This window comes from Musa acuminata, chromosome BXJ3-4 (assembly GCF_036884655.1).
Source record: "Musa acuminata AAA Group cultivar baxijiao chromosome BXJ3-4, Cavendish_Baxijiao_AAA, whole genome shotgun sequence".
In the NCBI taxonomy this organism is placed as follows: Eukaryota; Viridiplantae; Streptophyta; class Magnoliopsida; order Zingiberales; family Musaceae; genus Musa; species Musa acuminata.
Window position 1 is genome coordinate 2,441,086 of NC_088352.1, and position 16,433 is coordinate 2,457,518.

Genomic DNA, 16,433 nt, shown 5'->3' on the forward strand with positions numbered 1-16,433 from the left:
GTCGATTACATGATCCGCTCGGAGATACGCTCGATCGTGGAACCCGACCCGATAACTCTCGAGACACGTTAAGCTAAAGCAATCTTGCGGTCGCAGCGGACACATTCTAGGGTTTACAAAGGCCTCCCCACCCTCCACCGCCTCCGATCTCACATTCTCGCATCCAACTTGAGGCCTTGGCAGCGGCGGCGGACTCGCAAGCAGAGATGAAGGTGATCGCGGCGTATCTCCTCGCAGTTCTCGGCGGCAACTCTCATCCCTCCGCTGGCGACATCACGTCCATCCTTGAATCAGGTGAGGCCTTGTTCGGTCGCTGGTTCCCTTCTCTTCTTTGAAGCGTCTCAATACTTGTTGGGGTTCACTCGATTGGCTTGGATCTCTGTTGTTGTTTCGCAGTGGGAGCGGAGGTAGACGTGAAGAGGATAAATCTTCTCCTGTCGGAAGTTGAGGGGAAGGACATCACGGAGCTCATCGCCGCCGGAAGGGAGAAGTTCGCCTCGGTCCCGTCGGGAGGCGCCGTGGCGGCCGTCTCGGTCGCCGGCGCTGGTGGTGCTGCTGCGGGCGCTGCCCCGGCCGAGGAGCCGAAGAAGGAGGAGAAGGTCGAGGAGAAGGAGGAATCCGACGACGTGAGCTTCTTAATCCCACTAATTGAGATTAAAACAACAAAAAAGACATCTTTAACTTTTACGGCGATTAATTATTATTATTATTTTGTTGTGCTGCAGGATATGGGCTTCAGCTTGTTCGATTGAGGGGGTATCGAGTATCTATTTATGCTTAGCTTACTTAAAAATCCTTTGCTTAGATTTAGTCGAGGAAAAGTGGTGTCTTGTTTCCGAATTCCGTCTTATTTAAACTTTTGTGTAAGACTTGAAGAAATATGTCTTGAGTTCACGTAGTGCAACTTTTTCGAAGCCTTTCCCCAATATATTTATCTTATTGCTTCTGTCTTTTACATGTGTGGTTTGTGGAGGTGGGCTTTCTTCAGGAGAGAAGAAGTCCACCTTCTCTTTGCATAGTCTTGGATCAGAACATACATTATTGGTTATTATGCATTTTTTTCTTTTCCTTTTTTAATGTTTAATTTGCTGAGTTTTGTTTTACATCATTGTTGATTGGCCTGTGAATTTACATTTGGATGCTGCTTCAGCTTTCAATTTTTTGTTGATTGGCCTGTGAGTTTTTGTTTTATATTTTTGTGTGCACATAAATGTTGCCTCTGATTAGAATTATTATAGTGCACATACCCTAGTATTATGTGCTATATTGTGTCAGCTATATTGTGGTGAAGTCCCTGCTGTCTTTATGCAAAATTCTTGCTAGAGGCAACAAGTGAAGGAAATATAAACCCATAAGGTGGACATGGCCAATTAGATATCCTCCTCTATGACAAGGTGAAAACTTGTTCATTTGAAGTAATTTGCATTTAGCTTCACATCAAGACTGCATAGATCTCACATGTTCTGATGGATATACCAAAAGCAAACTCTTTGAGAACTAGCGATACTAATCACCTGATCCGATGGAAGAACTGACCACTTGGGTGACTTCAAAATTGCTCGAGTCTAATTAAGATAGTGTGTCTATCCACATAAGGCGTGATGACCTCATCATATGAACTTGATTAGCCACTGACTTGGAGTGTCATAATCTGTCGCCTTCGAAATACCTAGTATTGTGTCCTGTTTGATTCGATAAGCCTGAAATCACATGGCTAAAAGTTACTTCTTTTGGGTAAGTAATAGAGAGTGTCTGTGATGGTGGAAATCAGTCAGGATCCATAGGTCACCAAAGCATTCACCAAGTACAATGCTTTCTTTTGGGTACAAGAAGTAAACTGCAGGGAAGTTGTCAATCAATAGGCATCAGAGAATCAGGGTTAAATGTCACATGAATGTCTGCAGTGAATCCTTCTAGAATAGTTTGCTGTTATATATATATATATATATATATATATATATATGTATGTATGTAGTTGATCACACTTGAATGAGGTTAGTTTGACACTGGCAGCATTTGATGATCATAGGGATCGCATTTCATCATCTCAATTTCCTTCTCTCTCTTGTGGGTGTGGCTTCTAGTTATTTTAGTTTCATTAGTCTAATTTGACTACTCTCACTTTTATATGACAGCAATGAAGTTTATTGAACGGAAGATTTCTTTTATGTGTGTTATTATAGGACAAAATATTGTTATAACAATGGAATAGTTGAATCCTATATGCCCACGCAATGTAAGCTTAGTGATAGAACCAGCATGGCTAAGTTGGCTAGCAAATCACTTAATTTGTTTTTGGGGAGGGATGAAATAGCTTATTTTTCAATGTGAAAATTGGTGTGTGTCTATGAATATGGTTGCTGATGTTTGAGGAAGAAAAAGGAAGCATTATGTTATATGCTTGGCAATATTAAGCTGGTAATTCACTGGAAATCTGGACTCTGTTCTATAACTTTATGCGTCTGTTGATGGCTTCGTAAGAGAGTCACCTCCTGCTGCTGCATGCCGTCTGCAACCTGTGGACACAACTGCAGGTATGCTCTCAACACTTTTGATTAGGACAAGAGGAGGCTTATCCATTTGGTTCCGGAGCCGAGGAAACGAAGGACAAACAGTGGCGTCCTGATGATGTGAAATCTATACATCCACGGAGACACAATGGATATGTCCACCGAAAAGTGCGATTGGATCTGCAAAGCAATCTCAGTGAGCTCCAACGTGTTAAAGTTGTCGGCAACAGCCAAAAGAATTAGATTCCCGTAAAGGTGTGCATCCATAAATGTCGTCAGTCGGCCAAAACCATGGCGATAATGAGAGGATATGCCATTGGATAGTGGATGTCTGCCACAGGTAAATAACTGTGGTATGAAGAGAATATATGCATCACGTTTTTGTATCGAGCTTTAAAAAACTTGCTGGTGGACGACATCCAAGATCGGGAGATGTAGATGCCCTTTTATCTGATGTCTATAATTGCACGCTCAAAGAAGCAGATCAAAACGGAAAGAAACCAGAAGGGAACAGAGTACAGTTTGGGGAAGAAGACGACTGTGGTTCGAGGCAGCAGGTGAAGAAGACATGAATGAGGTCGAGCTCGTTAACAATTCGGCTGGAGGATTGATTGCACGCTACAATCTCATCAAGGCTTTGTACAAAACAAAGAGACAATTAAAGAAAACAGTACAGAAGTGTGTGTATGGAACTTCGCCTTCCTCGAAAGCTGTTGATAAGGACTGAGGAATCACTTTCCACGTTAACCTTTCAGAAAGTCCAACGCCATTGCAGCCCGCAGACTATCCCCGATCCCTTTTTCATCCCGCTCGCATGAGCACCGAAATCTCCCACGCGTGGCAACAGCATCGCACCAAATTCGATGCCCAAAAGGAAAGAGGACAATAGGAGAGGATGAAGAGCACATCTTGGATGCCCAAACCCAAGGCGATAAAGTCCATGCCAACGACAAAACTCCCCTACAGTCGCCCTTTGTCTTCTCTTCGTATCCTCCACAACGCTAATTCCCCGTTGTTTTCTCGGCCAACTTGCGCTCTGTTCTTAATTCCTTACAGCCGCAAGAATTAAGCCGTAGTGGATCTCATCATGCCAAAAGTATTTGTCGAGCGATTAAGATGAAACAAGAATATACTTGCCGGAGTCTTAGTTGTACGCAAAAGAGGGCCTTCATGATGGCTTCGCGAGTGTGTTAGTACAAAACCAGTGGACCATCGCCACTTCCAGATCAAAGTAAAACCAATCATTACCCTCCGATTAGTAGTACCTCCATGTATTAGCCAACTGCAGCAAAAATCCCAGAGTGTGGGGCTCAGAGTGCATGGGTTGCAGTGGACCAGGTTTTTTCCCCGTCTTTTTCCTCGGGCTGATGATTGTGTTGGATGGGAGGAGGAGGAGGAGATGGTGAGGAGAGAGATGCGCAGGATCTGGATGAGGAGGTGGAATCTGCAGGCAGACGACAAAGGAGACAGCTTCTGAGCTTGCAAGAGGAGCAAAGCATCGCGTGGAGTGGAAGGGAACAAGTGACTCGGTTTATCCAACAACTTGTTCGAGGAGTATCGCAGACACGGCAAAAGAAGGCATGTGGGGCTGATGTTGTCCGCCGGTGGTGGTGGTGGTGGTTGTGGTAGGCCAAATAATCCACACACAAAAGTGAGAATTCTATATATCTGATATCTGTACGCATATATTATTATATAAATAGAATTAGTCAAGCTATTATTATCTTAAAGAGTATTTAATGAAATGACTTTGAATTTAGGTGCGAGTATTTCTTAAAAGAATAAATCGATTTTTCTTTTGTTGGTCACTAACTGAATAATTACAAGAGAATCAACAAAAAAATAAAATATTGTTTTTCGAACCAAACAATCCAACAAAGTTTTTTTTAATGATATTATATAGAATTTTTTTTTAAAAAAAGTCGATTTTTATTGACATTTGTTTATTTCAAAGTTACATGGTTCTGGTGATCCGGCGGAACAGACTAAGGTGCGGTTTACTTCCGCGTCTGGGACGACGGCCGTCATCGACTCCTCCCGGTGGAACTTGGCTTGCTTAGCGATGAACGCTTCTATCGTCCGCCGGAACTCCTCCGCGTCCTCCACCTCGTCTTCTTCCACGGCCAGCGTCTCCTCCTCTGCTTTCTTCCGCCCGACGTCCGTCTCAGATCGGAGGAGCTCGGACCGCGCCCTTTGCCGCCGCAGCGTCCTCCCCGACCGGCTCCTCCGGAGCGCCCGCGTCTCCACGCACACGGCCTTGTCCTCGAACACTGCATCCTCCGGCGTCGGGGCCGGCTTCGGTGGCGGGAGTGAGTCGGAAATCCGGCGCCGGATCTCGAGGATCTCCTCGTACAGAGCGCCGCCGCCGTCGGAGGCGGCCGAAGCGGGGGAGGGGGAGAGTCGGCCGGACTCGGCGAGGAGGAGGAGGACGATGGCGTTGGCGAGGATGAAGACGAATCGGGGGCCGAGGAGAACGGCGGCGAGGCGGCGGAGGAGATCAACGGAGAGGTGGGAGGAGGACCAGGAGAGCAGGAGTGCGGCGGCGGCGAGGCCCTCCAGGCAACGGAACAGCGTGCAGATCCTGCGGAGGCGGCGGAGGCTCCGCCTCGCCGTCTCCTTGTCTGCCGTCACCGCGTCCATGTTGGTGATCGGGCGGTAAAGCGAGTCGCTCGAGTGTTAAGGAGAGAGTGTGCGTGCGTGTGTGTGCGCGAGAAGGGAAGAGCGAGCAACTCGGCCCTTATAAAGACTCGCGACCTGCTCTGCCGTCTCACTCATGAATCTATCTAATCGAAGCAAACAAGTCTTTGGACTTCCTTTTCCTTTTTCTATGAATAAAAAATTGGATCTGATTTAGTGCAAACTGGTAATGGGCCGACCCATAAATTTGTCTGGTCTTAATTAACAGCCCAATTAACAGCCTAATCCCATCTTAGTGATTAGTTATGTCCCTGCCAACATATGCCCTTTCCTCCATTTCTTAAGGATAGAAGAAGGCATCTACGAACTTTGTGTCACATCCACTGCTGAGTTCTTTTTCGTATTATTTTGGTTACGTAAAGCAATTCCATTCGAAATGGAGGACGAATTGGACGTGCATGCGAAGCGCTGTGCGCGCGCGCGTGCGGTCTTGGGAAACATCTGGAGCGACAAGACGAGCCAAACCACAGGCTCTTCCACCACCCTATCACATCCCGGTAACGTGTCACGAGGTCACTGCCACTTCTGATGGCCCATTGCAGACGTACAACCTCGTAAATAATACATTTCCCTGCGGGGTTCGGAACTCGAGGCGACCGCTCTGTGCGTGCTGAGCTTGAGGGACGACCGGACAAGCAAAGACGGCCTCTTTTGGCACAAAGGTCGGTCAGGGAAAGAGAAAAGTTGCAATGCGCTTTATGACCTTTCACGGCCGCTGTCACCTGTGAAGCCCGTCACGGAGGTGTTGTTATCAATTCCATCTTCTTCCCCCCCTCTGCTCCTCCTCCTCCTCAACATCGTCCTGCTTTCTCTCTGTAGTCACGTGAGCGAGTCGAAGAAATGATGATTGTAGATAGGGATGATAATTTTGCCCCATGGGCGTGATCAATCACCTACCCGATCACTCGTGCTACGCTGCCGGAGGCACAGGCCCCGAGTGCGACGCCTAGGACGAAGGTCGGCGGGTCCATGCTAAGCGGGGCATTCCATCGAACAGGAGACGAGCATACAAGTGGCAGTCGGGTTTCATCGGACTCTCGAGCAAATTTGATGGAGCCTAGCGGAGAAGGGTTTCCATCGGGCCTTAGCCCATCTTGGTTGCTTGTGGCTTATATGATCGATACACTCTGCTCTTACTGTTCCTTGTGGCACCTCAGTTAAATATTACAATCCATCTTATAATAATAATACCTTACATTTGCTGCAGTAGACTAATCACGTCATGGAAGGTTGACGCAAGACACAGACTACGTTTTAGCATGACCACTATGGACGTCCCACTATTGGCCGCAGAAAAGATTCAAGGATCTACTGGAACATTCTTTCTTCTTCTAACGTCAACCATCGGGATAAGCACTCGTCGAATCACCAAAGCTGACGTGTACACAACGTTGATGTCGTTAAGCTCGAAAAAGACACGGAAAGCGACGTCCGATTTCCATCAGCTGGCCTACGCAAAATTATGATTGCAAGAAAACAAGTGATGGGTGTATGGACGTGATTACGATACGGGGAGAGGTACTATTGACGTGGTTGGAAGCATTCGCCATGTGAGTCCCTTGTCACCGCTGGTGGTATAAACCTACACCGATGCACGTATACGTGGACACAGATTCGCATGCAATCTGCAGCGGGATCCGTCAACTTCGATGATGCATGCCACGACACGAAATCTGTGCGTGATGCATCTAACGGAGACATCACGATGCTGATCACTCTAAAATTGAAAGGTGTTTTATATACCCACATAAGAACATCCCGATTGAGCGAATTCAAAGTCTGTTGGAGAAGAATCGATGTGTTGGGGTGTCACAAGACTCTTTCCACACACAGCTGCGGATTTCTTGCGATGTGGAACCGTTCGTCTCATCTGTTTGATCTCGATCGTCCAAATAGTTTGATCAGATTCATCTAAACGGGATCTACGATGACAAATGTATACACAACACACGTAGCAGCCGCTTGAAGAGACGAAAACAACCTCCTCCTCGCTCACATGTTGAGCACCACCGCGCGGCCGTCAGCACTCTCGCCTTTCGCCTGCCTCCCTCCACACTAGCGACCGCCCCCCCTCTCCCTTCGAGAACAACCTCGGAGAGAGCTTCCTCTGTCACCGAGCTATTCGCATTCCAAGCATCTGGACTGCTTCAACTTGGGTTCCTGAACTCGTACATCTTTTATTCTGATGACTTGAATCCTGGCAATTTCTTCCGTTCCCATAGTGTTTTCAAGTGTTTGGAGTTGGTTCTCAAGGTTTTTAGCTACCTTTGTTTTCCTTCAGAAGGAAGCGATGATTGCACCCCTGATGGATGTCAGCAGCGTGGGGCTGAAGGCCAATGCATGCTTCGGCCATGTCAAACGTGGAGTTCTTGGCAGTGGGGAGAGTGGGATTTGGGGGGATGGGTCCGCAGGCGCCTCTAGAATTAGGGCTTGGGAATCAAAGGTGGCGAAGAATGTCAAAAGTGGCCGCTGGGTTGGAGGGTTCAAGGCGGGCGTTGCGTTCTCTGATCTCACTTCGGATGTCAACCAGGAGACTCTGATAAATGATCCATACGTAAGTAATCACATTCTTGCAGAAATTGTGTGAGTTTATATATCTTGATTAAGAACTGCACCCTTCTTTATTCTTCTACTAATGTAGTTTAGCAAAATATTCCATACTCCTCTGTCTAATCTCTTCTTTTCTTTATGGAATCATTTCAGCTGTCAATAAATAAAATGCATGTCTATAATCCTTTTTTTGGGATTCAGGTCGTTGTGATTTGTCTTGCAACCAATGAAGTTTAAGCTTCACGTAACATTTAACTACATTTCTTAGACAAATTCATCTAAAAATGCTTTTATATTATACCTTGCCATCATAAATTCTTCATTTCTTCCTTACACATGTTTGATTTACCTTTTGTCTCTGTTTCTGGTTTACAGATTTATTACTAACACATCTTTCGAGGTGTTGGTTTGCTTGGCGGGTAAAATTTTTTTTTTTAATTTTTTTTAATTTTTTTTGTATTTTTGAAGGTGTCAGCTATCCTATCTGATAAAGACTTTATCAGTTTATCAGAAGGTCCTGAGCTCGGATCTTGCCTTCATCACTTATCCTTTGTAAAGAAAAAAAGAAAAAACATAACTTTTGAGGAAAATGGACTCAATATCACCATGCTGCGGTTGCAGGTTATCCAGGCTCCAATGTTTGGAAAACATAAGCCAGACCCCAAGAGTGTTGCATCGATCATTTTGGGTGGAGGACCCGGAGCTCAACTTTTTCCTCTCACAAGTACAAGAGCCACACCTGCAGTAAGAAATCGGCCCGATCTGCACCTAGGATGAAAAATAAGAGTTTATTAGATGTTCTGCTCTTCATATAATTTTTATTTCTTATGTTTTTCCTTCCAGTAGATACTAAGATTTCTCTCTTAGGAATTCTCCAGTTATATTTTGTGCCTCGTTCCGGTTATAGCATGCATGATACATTATATGGTGACTTTAAAAGATATTGTTTTTTCTTAGTGTAAAAGTTGAATGATCTTTAGTGAAGCTATCTTACAGAATGTCAGAAACAAATTTTTTTTAGCATCTTGCATTCAGGTTTAAGAACCGTGATATTTTGAGGGTTGCGAAAGAGTTCCTCGGACATGAAAGAGTCTTGAGATCTTGTGATGCAGGGGATGCTTGATTTCCTGAAAGAATGATGCTTATGTGAATTGTCATTTTTTCTGATAAGAAAAAAGTCATATTCTTTTATGTGATATAAAAATGTCAATTGTTTCTGAAGACACATCTTCTATGCAACTTATTTCTGAGGTTTCCCACTATCCTGCAAATTCTATTAGATCAACAAAATGGAAGCATTAGTTTTTCCGTCATAGGCCATTACTCTTTTGAAGTCATATTCTTTCACCTGTTGACACAGGTATTTCCGCTGCATAGCACCTTGACAGCAAATATATTTTTACCATATTTTGTTCTCTATATTTTGGTTGTTGAATTCTCAATTAGTTCTCTTTAATCTAGCAAATCTATGATCCATTGCTCATTGTCCGCAGAGAATTCTAGATGTCAAAGTATCCTTGAACTGCTGATCTTATTCTGTGCTATATAGGTTCCTGTTGGGGGATGCTATAAGCTTATTGACATTCCAATGAGCAATTGCATTAACAGCGGCATAAACAAGATATTCATCATGACACAATATAATTCAGCTTCCCTAAATCGCCATATTTACCGTACATTTAATTTTGGCAATGGAATCAACTTTGGGGATGGATTTGTCGAGGTAATATTTTCAATTAGCTGGATTCATGCATTATTCTTTGTCATTGTCAACTGTGTTTAAGTTTGCTGGGTTTTAAAACATCATTGAGTTCAAGTAATTTAATTATCTGGACACCACTGAGATAGCTGATTAATTATTATGCTGACTCACTAACTAAAAGCTAGAATTTGAATTAAATCTTTGGTCTTATCATCCATATGTTATTTTGAATCTTTTTTCAATGACTAGTTGTTTGAAGTCATAAGCAGGTTCTAGCAGCCACTCAGTCACCTGGTGAAGCTGGAATGAACTGGTTCCAGGGTACAGCAGATGCCGTGAGACAATTCACTTGGGTATTTGAGGTGCGCTATTTGGATTGAGAAAACCAAGAAAAGAGAAATACAAGGATAAGATTGATTTTCCTTTTCCAAGGTGTTTTACATCTGAGGTTTGTGACTTTGATATATGTTTTTAATTCAGGACAACAGGAATAAGAACATTGACTACATAATGATTTTATCTGGTGACCAGCTATATCGTATGGACTACATGGATTTTGTGCAGGCATGTGTTAGCATAACTGACGCAATGTTGTTTATTGTCTATCATCTAATGTATATACTTAAACGATGCATGACAATTGCAGAGACATATTGATACTGGTGCAGATATTACCATATCATGTGTGCCTGTCAGCAGCAGGTATGCAATGTAAACTTGATCCCGGCTAGATGTGATTATGTATCAGCACTTGCATCTGGTTGTAGTCATTAATTCCTGAAGTCTAAAATTAGAAGCTGTAAACCAAGTTAAATGTCACAATCATCTAAAAGCTTGATGATGCATTGTCCTTCTCCACTCTTGTGATTGCTTGTGCTGCTGATCTGCCCTGCCATATTAGTTTTTGGAATTGCAGGAATCTGTTCTGTTCTTGATGTATCTGAAATTATGTATTTTCTGTTAACAAATCACTGATGAAATGTGATGTATATCTTAATTTCATCTCTGGAAACAGTAACTAATTCTTTCTGAATAAGTATTTGATCCTTGCTTTGTGCCATCTTTGCTGAGCAATGAACAAATATCTTTTCACTTCTACTTGTCCATTCTTATGAATAGGATGAATCAACCTTAATCTGTTTCCTTTGCTTTAGTTATTGGTAAAACACTTTTTATCTGAACTAGCTTTTTTCCCTTCCTATAAGCCGGGCATCTGACTATGGAATAGTGAAGATTGACAAGGCAGGTCACATCATCCAATTTTCAGAGAAACCCAAGGGAGCTGATTTGGAAGCTATGGTGAGTCATTTGTCTCGAGGTCCTCTTTTTGTGTGACATGAAGGTTTTTGCAGCAAGTGTCTCCATGAACAATCATAAACTTCATTGAATAAACTCACTAATATAGATCCACTTTGTGTACTGCAGAAGGATGAAAACACCTTCTTCAGATTGTCTCATCAAGATACTATAAGATATCCCTATATTGCATCGATGGGGGTTTATGTCTTCAACCGAAATACTCTACTGGAGCTTCTAAGGTATAACATATGTGACATTGCTATTCCAGCTTCTTTGAGGATGCTTTATTGAGTGTAATATTATCCCAGGTGGACATACCCAAAAGCAAATGACTTTGGACTAGACATCCTTCCTTCAGCTGTTAAAGCATATAAGGCTCAGGTGGGAGAACACTTTTACTCATTAAGAATAACATCTTGTGTTTTCATTTGATCAAGCGATTTCTTATTGTCTGTTAAGGTTTGGCCTATAATCATGTGCTCTTCTTGTCATGCTAGGCATATATTTTTGAAGATTACTGGGACGATATTGGAACAATCAAGTCATTCTATGATGCAAATTTGGCACTGACAGAACAGGTTAATCTTATCTAAAAGAAAATTATGATCAATCGCTTGCTCTGGCTTGTTTACGGTTAGGAGGGTAATGAGGCCACTAAATTTGCTTCATCAAGAAAGAAAGACATAAAACACATTCAACATTCTATATAAACTTGTGTAGCTAGATCACAAGGTGTTATTCTGATTTCGATATTGAGCATTTACCTGTAAGAACTGAATTAGTTGCAATGAATAGTTGCAACTCCGGAAAATGGAATCTGGTAAATCTTTTCTTACATAGAGTCATTATATATGATATGTGGGGATATGTATGAAAAATAGATTTTATATGGATCTATTTCTGCCATTCCTTTCATTCTTGCTCGAGCCGGATGATTAAAAATTATCATGTCCGGTTCCTTCGGGGGATGGATCCATAAGAATTCACCTATCCCAATAACAAAGAAACCTGACTTGAACGATCCTGTATTAAGAGCTAAATTGTAATTTTTTGCCTCTCCAGCCTCCAAAGTTTCAGTTTTACGATCCGAGGACACCCATCTTCACGTCGCCTCGATTTCTACCACCAACTAAAATAGAAAAATGCAGAGTATGTGTTATCATTTGCTAGTTTCTTGTTAGCATTTGTGATCTTTGGGCATCTTATTTTTAAAGTGAACGTGCAGATTCTTGATTCGATTATTTCACATGGATGCTTCTTACATGAGTGTAGCATTGAGCATTCCATAGTGGGAGTGCGCTCACGTATAGACTATGGTGCAGAGCTAAAGGTTAGAACCGTGCATCCAACCATTATTTTCAGTAAAATTTTCTAGCTTGTGAAACTTTGTTTTCTATACCAGCAACGAACTTTGGTTGCCCTGGAAGCTCTATGCTAAGTATCCACAGACAAAAGACAAGACTAACTTGACCAAATTCTTTGGTTGTTGACTGGATAAAATGGTCATGTATAATAATTGGATTCAGAAAGGGACATATTAAAATGAGCACACTCCATTTGAAACCTTTTAATTCCTTATTATGTTTCTATCAAGACAATAACAGACAAGCAGAGCAAAATTAGCAATTTTCTGAAGGAACTCAAGATCACAGCCTATTACAATTGCTTGATGTGTCTTATCTACGCTTTGTGAGGTCATGCTTTCCGTCAGCTTTGGGCCTGAATCAACATCTCATGTTGTCAAATTTTTCTACTTAAATTTTTATCTCATTTCTTTGCCACTCTATGATTCTCTTAATGCACTTATTTTTAAAAATTGATTCATCTGTGCACTGTCATCAAGATTGCCCAATCACTCAAAAGGGTTCATTTCATACCGAGCTATTAATGACTGTTGATTTTATACTAATAAAGCTCAACTGCTATATTGTATCTGTACGGTTGGGTTGGCCTCTCAATTCAGATCTAAATAAGGATTATCGCATCTAATCATAGGTCTCATGATAGAAATTGACAAACCACTTGCAAATATAGAAATTGAATGTTGCGAATGTTATTATAGTTTTTAGTCATCAGAGCGAAGCTTCTCAAGTGTGTGAGGCTTCCAGCAATGCGGAGTTTAGGGAAGGTTCGGCTGAAGCTACTCTCATTAATTCTAGTACCTGGTCATGAAATATAAATTTCTGATATCATCTAGCTTACTCCATGTTTGCTTACCGGCATTACATTCTCTTTGAATCTTAGGATGCATTGATGCTGGGTGCTGATCTCTACGAAACTGAAGCTGAGCTTGCATCTATTCTGGCAGAAGGTAAGGTTCCTATCGGGGTTGGACAAAACACAAAAATCAGGTGAGTTCCAAGTTCTCATGGAAAATGTTTGCAAAATGCAGATGATACAAAAAGTTCTGAAACATGTCTCTTCTTTCCAGGAATTGCATCATCGACATGAATGCTAGGATAGGAAAGAATGTGGTTATCGCTAACAAAGATGTATGTACAACAGTTGGTAGTAAATCTATTTGTTGAACAGAGTAAAGTTTATATCGTCTAAATATCGGAGCATGATCATTGTGTAACAGGGCGTCCAAGAAGCTGATAGGCCAAGTGAAGGATTCTACATCAGATTTGGAATCACAATAATTATGAAGAATGCAACCATCAAAGATGGAACTGTCATATAAAAGAAATGCCAGTTCTCGACGTTTTTCATCAGATCGGAAGTATGGAGAATCTATGAATTGTAAAGAGAAATTTCTTAAACTTTTTTCTTATAGTGTTGATGGTTGTCTTCCTAAATAATCAGCTGCCCTAATGCAGACTAATCCATGTGTATAACTTATCAATCTAAAGTCATAGAGAACTTGATGGAAATCATCAACTGGTTCATACCAGAACTGCTCGTCCCATAAATGAATTCAGCAGAGGGTAATTTTGTCGTTCTTATTCCATTATGTTGATCTTATATATTGCACTTTTTTTGCCATAACATTGTGACGATGAGCAAGTTTATTCCTCATTATTAAATTTTGACGAGGATATCAAATTGCTGTCATTTTTAGAAGCCAAATAGTGCATCTGTATACAGATTGTAATGTATTATACTGCAGCGTCTCATCATGCAAGCAGTAAAATTACTTGTGCATGGAGATGGATAGAAATGAAAAGAAACACACAGCTTCTTCTTCTCCGTCCATATATTTATTGCACACATATATAGAGAGCATAAGATGCTGTGTCTCCTGGATGAAACGAGATCTTCATCTCAAGGAGTTCTGCAAGCTTCATCATGCATTCTTGGTCAGTTTCTTCCGCCATTCCCCCTGCTTTGCTCCTCTCTCACGGCCTTTGCCTTGTTGAGCCTGGCGATGTTTCGCAGTCTGGCGTACAATTTCCCGAGGTACCGAAGCTGGCGAGACTGCTGAGTAATGATTTGGGCCGTGGAGGTTCCCTCGCTCATGACGATCTGGTAGCCATCCCCGTAGGAGTCCATGCCTTGGCTCAGCAGCTGCCAGAACAAGCCACCGGCGGCCGAGCCACCGGTTCTGGCGGACCAATAGATCTTGGAGTAGACGGTCTTGAACAGGGTATCCCTCTGGTAGATGCTGAACCCTGGGTCCTTCCATGACTTCCCGAACTCCGTGATCAGCAGCGGCTTCCGGATCACGTTCCGAGCATCTCGGATGTGGACGCCGAGCCAGTTGCTCAAGAAAGCAAGCTGGGATTGCTCGTCTGCGTTGGACAACCTGCTCATGAAGCAGAGGGTTTAGTGTTCTCTTGCTGCCGCTGCTAAATGACAATTTGCAGTGAACTCGTGACGTTACCATTGATCGGGATAGGAATGGATCGTGGCGAAATCGATGTTTGGAATCTCGTTGTTGGCAATGAAATCGGTTCCGATTTCCAAGCCCGGATTGAATCGCTTGTGGGGTGATGAGGAGCCATAGAATCCCTCTAAACCGGCTTCCAGCAGGTGGTTGCCGTCTATGGACTTCACGTACGCAGCCATCTCTGTGATCCATCCCTACGTGAGAACCAAAACAAGAGAGAGAGAGAGAGAGAGCAGCTTAATGCAAGTGGTTTGCTCGTCGTTCTTCATTCTTGAAGGAGTGAGACAAAGTTGAGTTAAACTGAGGATGATCAGAGAATGGAAGCTTGAGAATTAAATGGTTTCGATTACCTGAATGGTACTTCCTGACAGATCTGACTGGCATCTGGGCTCATTCATTAGCTCCCAAGCAAAGATTGTCGGGTCATCCTTGTAAGCAACTCCGGTGATGGTGTTGACTCTTGTGAGCATAGTCTAAAAGATCATCGAGCTCAAGATCAGGTACCAAGAATGACATAGAACTACTACAAATAGTATTGGATGTCAAAAAATATATGTGATTTTACAAACATTTATTTATTATATTCATGTTGCTGGTTCTTTTTCTTCTTCTTCTTCCTACCTTGATATGATTCTTGTAATAGCCTTTGACAACAGAGTCTGTGAAGAAACCATCGTCTGATGCAATGTACTGACCCTGATTTCTTGCCCATTGGACATACTGCTTCTTGCCTCCAAAAGTATCGTAGTTGTTGGCCAAGCTTAAGATGAGCCTAATTCGATATCTTCTGGCCTCGGATATCACAAAATCCAACCCCTGAAGTGAACAATCACAACAACAAGAAAAAAGTAAACGTTAAATCGCTAGTCACCAAAAAGAGAGAGATATCAAGAAAAGGTCGCGGATGATGTCGGAGACCCTGAAGGTTTGTTCGTTGTAGGAGCCCGGGGAGTACTGCAAGGCGTTGTTTCCCCCATCGCTGAAAGCCCATGTCCTGGCCACAAAGAGGCCATGGCTGGAGGCGTCTCCAAAGGCAGAGGAGACCTTGCTTCTCTGAGACGGATCTGAGGCCAGAGTCATGAGCCAGTAGGCATTGAACCCATTGGCAAAGAACGGGTTTCCATCGAGCACAAAGTTCAGCCCCCTGGTCTTGATGAACCCCCCGCCAGCCTCGACATGATAACGAGGAGCCAGCAGCAGCAGAAAGAGGCCAGCCAAGAGGCTCACTCCCTTCATGGCTCTCTTCTTCTTCCTTCACTGTCGGAGGTGGGAGACTCAGAAGAATGGAGAAAGAGGAAGCACGGAGTATGGGTATAAATGATCTCTCGTCCTTCTTCCTAGCCTAAGAAACCGAGAAAGCCTGGATCTAACTAAATGCTTCAGGTTCTGAGAAGCTTCGTGTGGGTGTGGCCTACTGAACTAAGTGCTGTGATTACTTATAATTGCATTGCAGGAAACAAAGTCGCTGCTATCTGGAATCCAATGTAAAAACAATGAAACATTGCTTCCTTTGTAAGTGTCGAACGCCGAGGATTGCGGCCAGAATCTTGATCTGGGAACAGTAAAAGGATTGCTCGAGACGATGCAAGTAACCTCGAAGAAGGGAGAACAGATGGCTTTTGGTGGATCAAGGAACCGTAAAGCAAATCAATCACCTTTTGTGGGGGGCATGCAATCATGGGTCCTGTCGAAAGCTTGACTCTCTCGTCGGTCGGCCTCTTCATGACTTCATTGGATCGTGTCCTCCACGGACTCGTTGTTTGAGTTTACCAGGGGATGATATCACCTGCTTTCCTGTTGTTGGAGTTGATGTAATTTACATTACTTTTTCATGTTGTCTTCTAAT

The 16,433-nt window shown here is 42.9% G+C and overlaps 4 protein-coding genes across 5 annotated transcripts; 2 read left to right on the forward strand and 2 right to left on the reverse strand.

Annotated features, from left to right (window-relative positions):
- Nucleotides 1-134: 134 nt before the first annotated feature.
- LOC135636260 (large ribosomal subunit protein P2A-like) lies at nucleotides 135-946 on the forward strand. The gene is made up of 3 exons (XM_065147901.1): nucleotides 135-294; nucleotides 397-626; nucleotides 726-946. The coding sequence occupies exons 1-3, from the start codon at nucleotides 207-209 to the stop codon at nucleotides 750-752; spliced, it is 345 nt and encodes a 114-aa protein (XP_065003973.1). The 5' UTR covers nucleotides 135-206; the 3' UTR covers nucleotides 753-946.
- A 3,434-nt stretch (nucleotides 947-4,380) lies between these two features.
- On the reverse strand, nucleotides 4,381-5,228 carry LOC135636259 (uncharacterized). The gene has a single exon (XM_065147900.1). It carries the CDS (start codon nucleotides 5,148-5,150, stop codon nucleotides 4,440-4,442), a length of 711 nt encoding a protein of 236 aa, XP_065003972.1. The 5' UTR covers nucleotides 5,151-5,228; the 3' UTR covers nucleotides 4,381-4,439.
- A 1,751-nt stretch (nucleotides 5,229-6,979) lies between these two features.
- On the forward strand, nucleotides 6,980-13,559 carry LOC135636254 (glucose-1-phosphate adenylyltransferase large subunit 1-like). 2 transcript variants are annotated; one of them, XM_065147893.1, is made up of 17 exons: nucleotides 6,980-7,375; nucleotides 7,489-7,761; nucleotides 8,379-8,501; nucleotides 9,307-9,480; nucleotides 9,729-9,821; nucleotides 9,940-10,023; nucleotides 10,106-10,161; nucleotides 10,665-10,758; nucleotides 10,885-10,997; nucleotides 11,067-11,139; nucleotides 11,256-11,336; nucleotides 11,821-11,907; nucleotides 11,984-12,088; nucleotides 12,821-12,886; nucleotides 13,003-13,109; nucleotides 13,190-13,250; nucleotides 13,340-13,559. In XM_065147893.1, the coding sequence occupies exons 2-17, from the start codon at nucleotides 7,498-7,500 to the stop codon at nucleotides 13,439-13,441; spliced, it is 1,683 nt and encodes a 560-aa protein (XP_065003965.1). In that variant the 5' UTR covers nucleotides 6,980-7,375; nucleotides 7,489-7,497; the 3' UTR covers nucleotides 13,442-13,559. The 2 variants fall into 2 exon arrangements, with proteins under 2 accessions (XP_065003965.1, XP_065003966.1); XM_065147894.1 differs by lacking the exon at nucleotides 12,821-12,886.
- A 355-nt stretch (nucleotides 13,560-13,914) lies between these two features.
- LOC103980210 (mannan endo-1,4-beta-mannosidase 1) lies at nucleotides 13,915-16,217 on the reverse strand. Its single transcript, XM_009396528.3, has 5 exons — nucleotides 15,506-16,217; nucleotides 15,209-15,403; nucleotides 14,938-15,060; nucleotides 14,582-14,781; nucleotides 13,915-14,503 (listed from the first exon to the last, which is right to left on the reverse strand). The coding sequence occupies exons 1-5, from the start codon at nucleotides 15,821-15,823 to the stop codon at nucleotides 14,059-14,061; spliced, it is 1,281 nt and encodes a 426-aa protein (XP_009394803.2). The 5' UTR covers nucleotides 15,824-16,217; the 3' UTR covers nucleotides 13,915-14,058.
- Between the last annotated feature and the right edge of the window lie 216 nt (nucleotides 16,218-16,433).

Coding starts and splice junctions, on each gene's coding strand:
- LOC135636260 (XM_065147901.1), top strand. CDS start 207: ATGAAGGTGATCGCGGCGTATCTCCTCGCAGTTCTCGGCGGCAACTCT. Junction 295..396: donor CACGTCCATCCTTGAATCAG/GTGAGGCCTTGT, acceptor GTTGTTTCGCAG/TGGGAGCGGAGGTAGACGTG. Junction 627..725: donor AGAAGGAGGAATCCGACGAC/GTGAGCTTCTTA, acceptor GTTGTGCTGCAG/GATATGGGCTTCAGCTTGTT.
- LOC135636259 (XM_065147900.1), bottom strand. CDS start 5,150: ATGGACGCGGTGACGGCAGACAAGGAGACGGCGAGGCGGAGCCTCCGC.
- LOC135636254 (XM_065147893.1), top strand. CDS start 7,498: ATGATTGCACCCCTGATGGATGTCAGCAGCGTGGGGCTGAAGGCCAAT. Junction 10,998..11,066: donor ACTCTACTGGAGCTTCTAAG/GTATAACATATG, acceptor ATATTATCCCAG/GTGGACATACCCAAAAGCAA. Junction 12,089..12,820: donor ACTATGGTGCAGAGCTAAAG/GTTAGAACCGTG, acceptor ATGTTATTATAG/TTTTTAGTCATCAGAGCGAA.
- LOC103980210 (XM_009396528.3), bottom strand. CDS start 15,823: ATGAAGGGAGTGAGCCTCTTGGCTGGCCTCTTTCTGCTGCTGCTGGCT. Junction 15,404..15,505: donor ACAACGAACAAACCTTCAGG/GTCTCCGACATC, acceptor TGTTCACTTCAG/GGGTTGGATTTTGTGATATC. Junction 15,061..15,208: donor ATTACAAGAATCATATCAAG/GTAGGAAGAAGA, acceptor ATGATCTTTTAG/ACTATGCTCACAAGAGTCAA.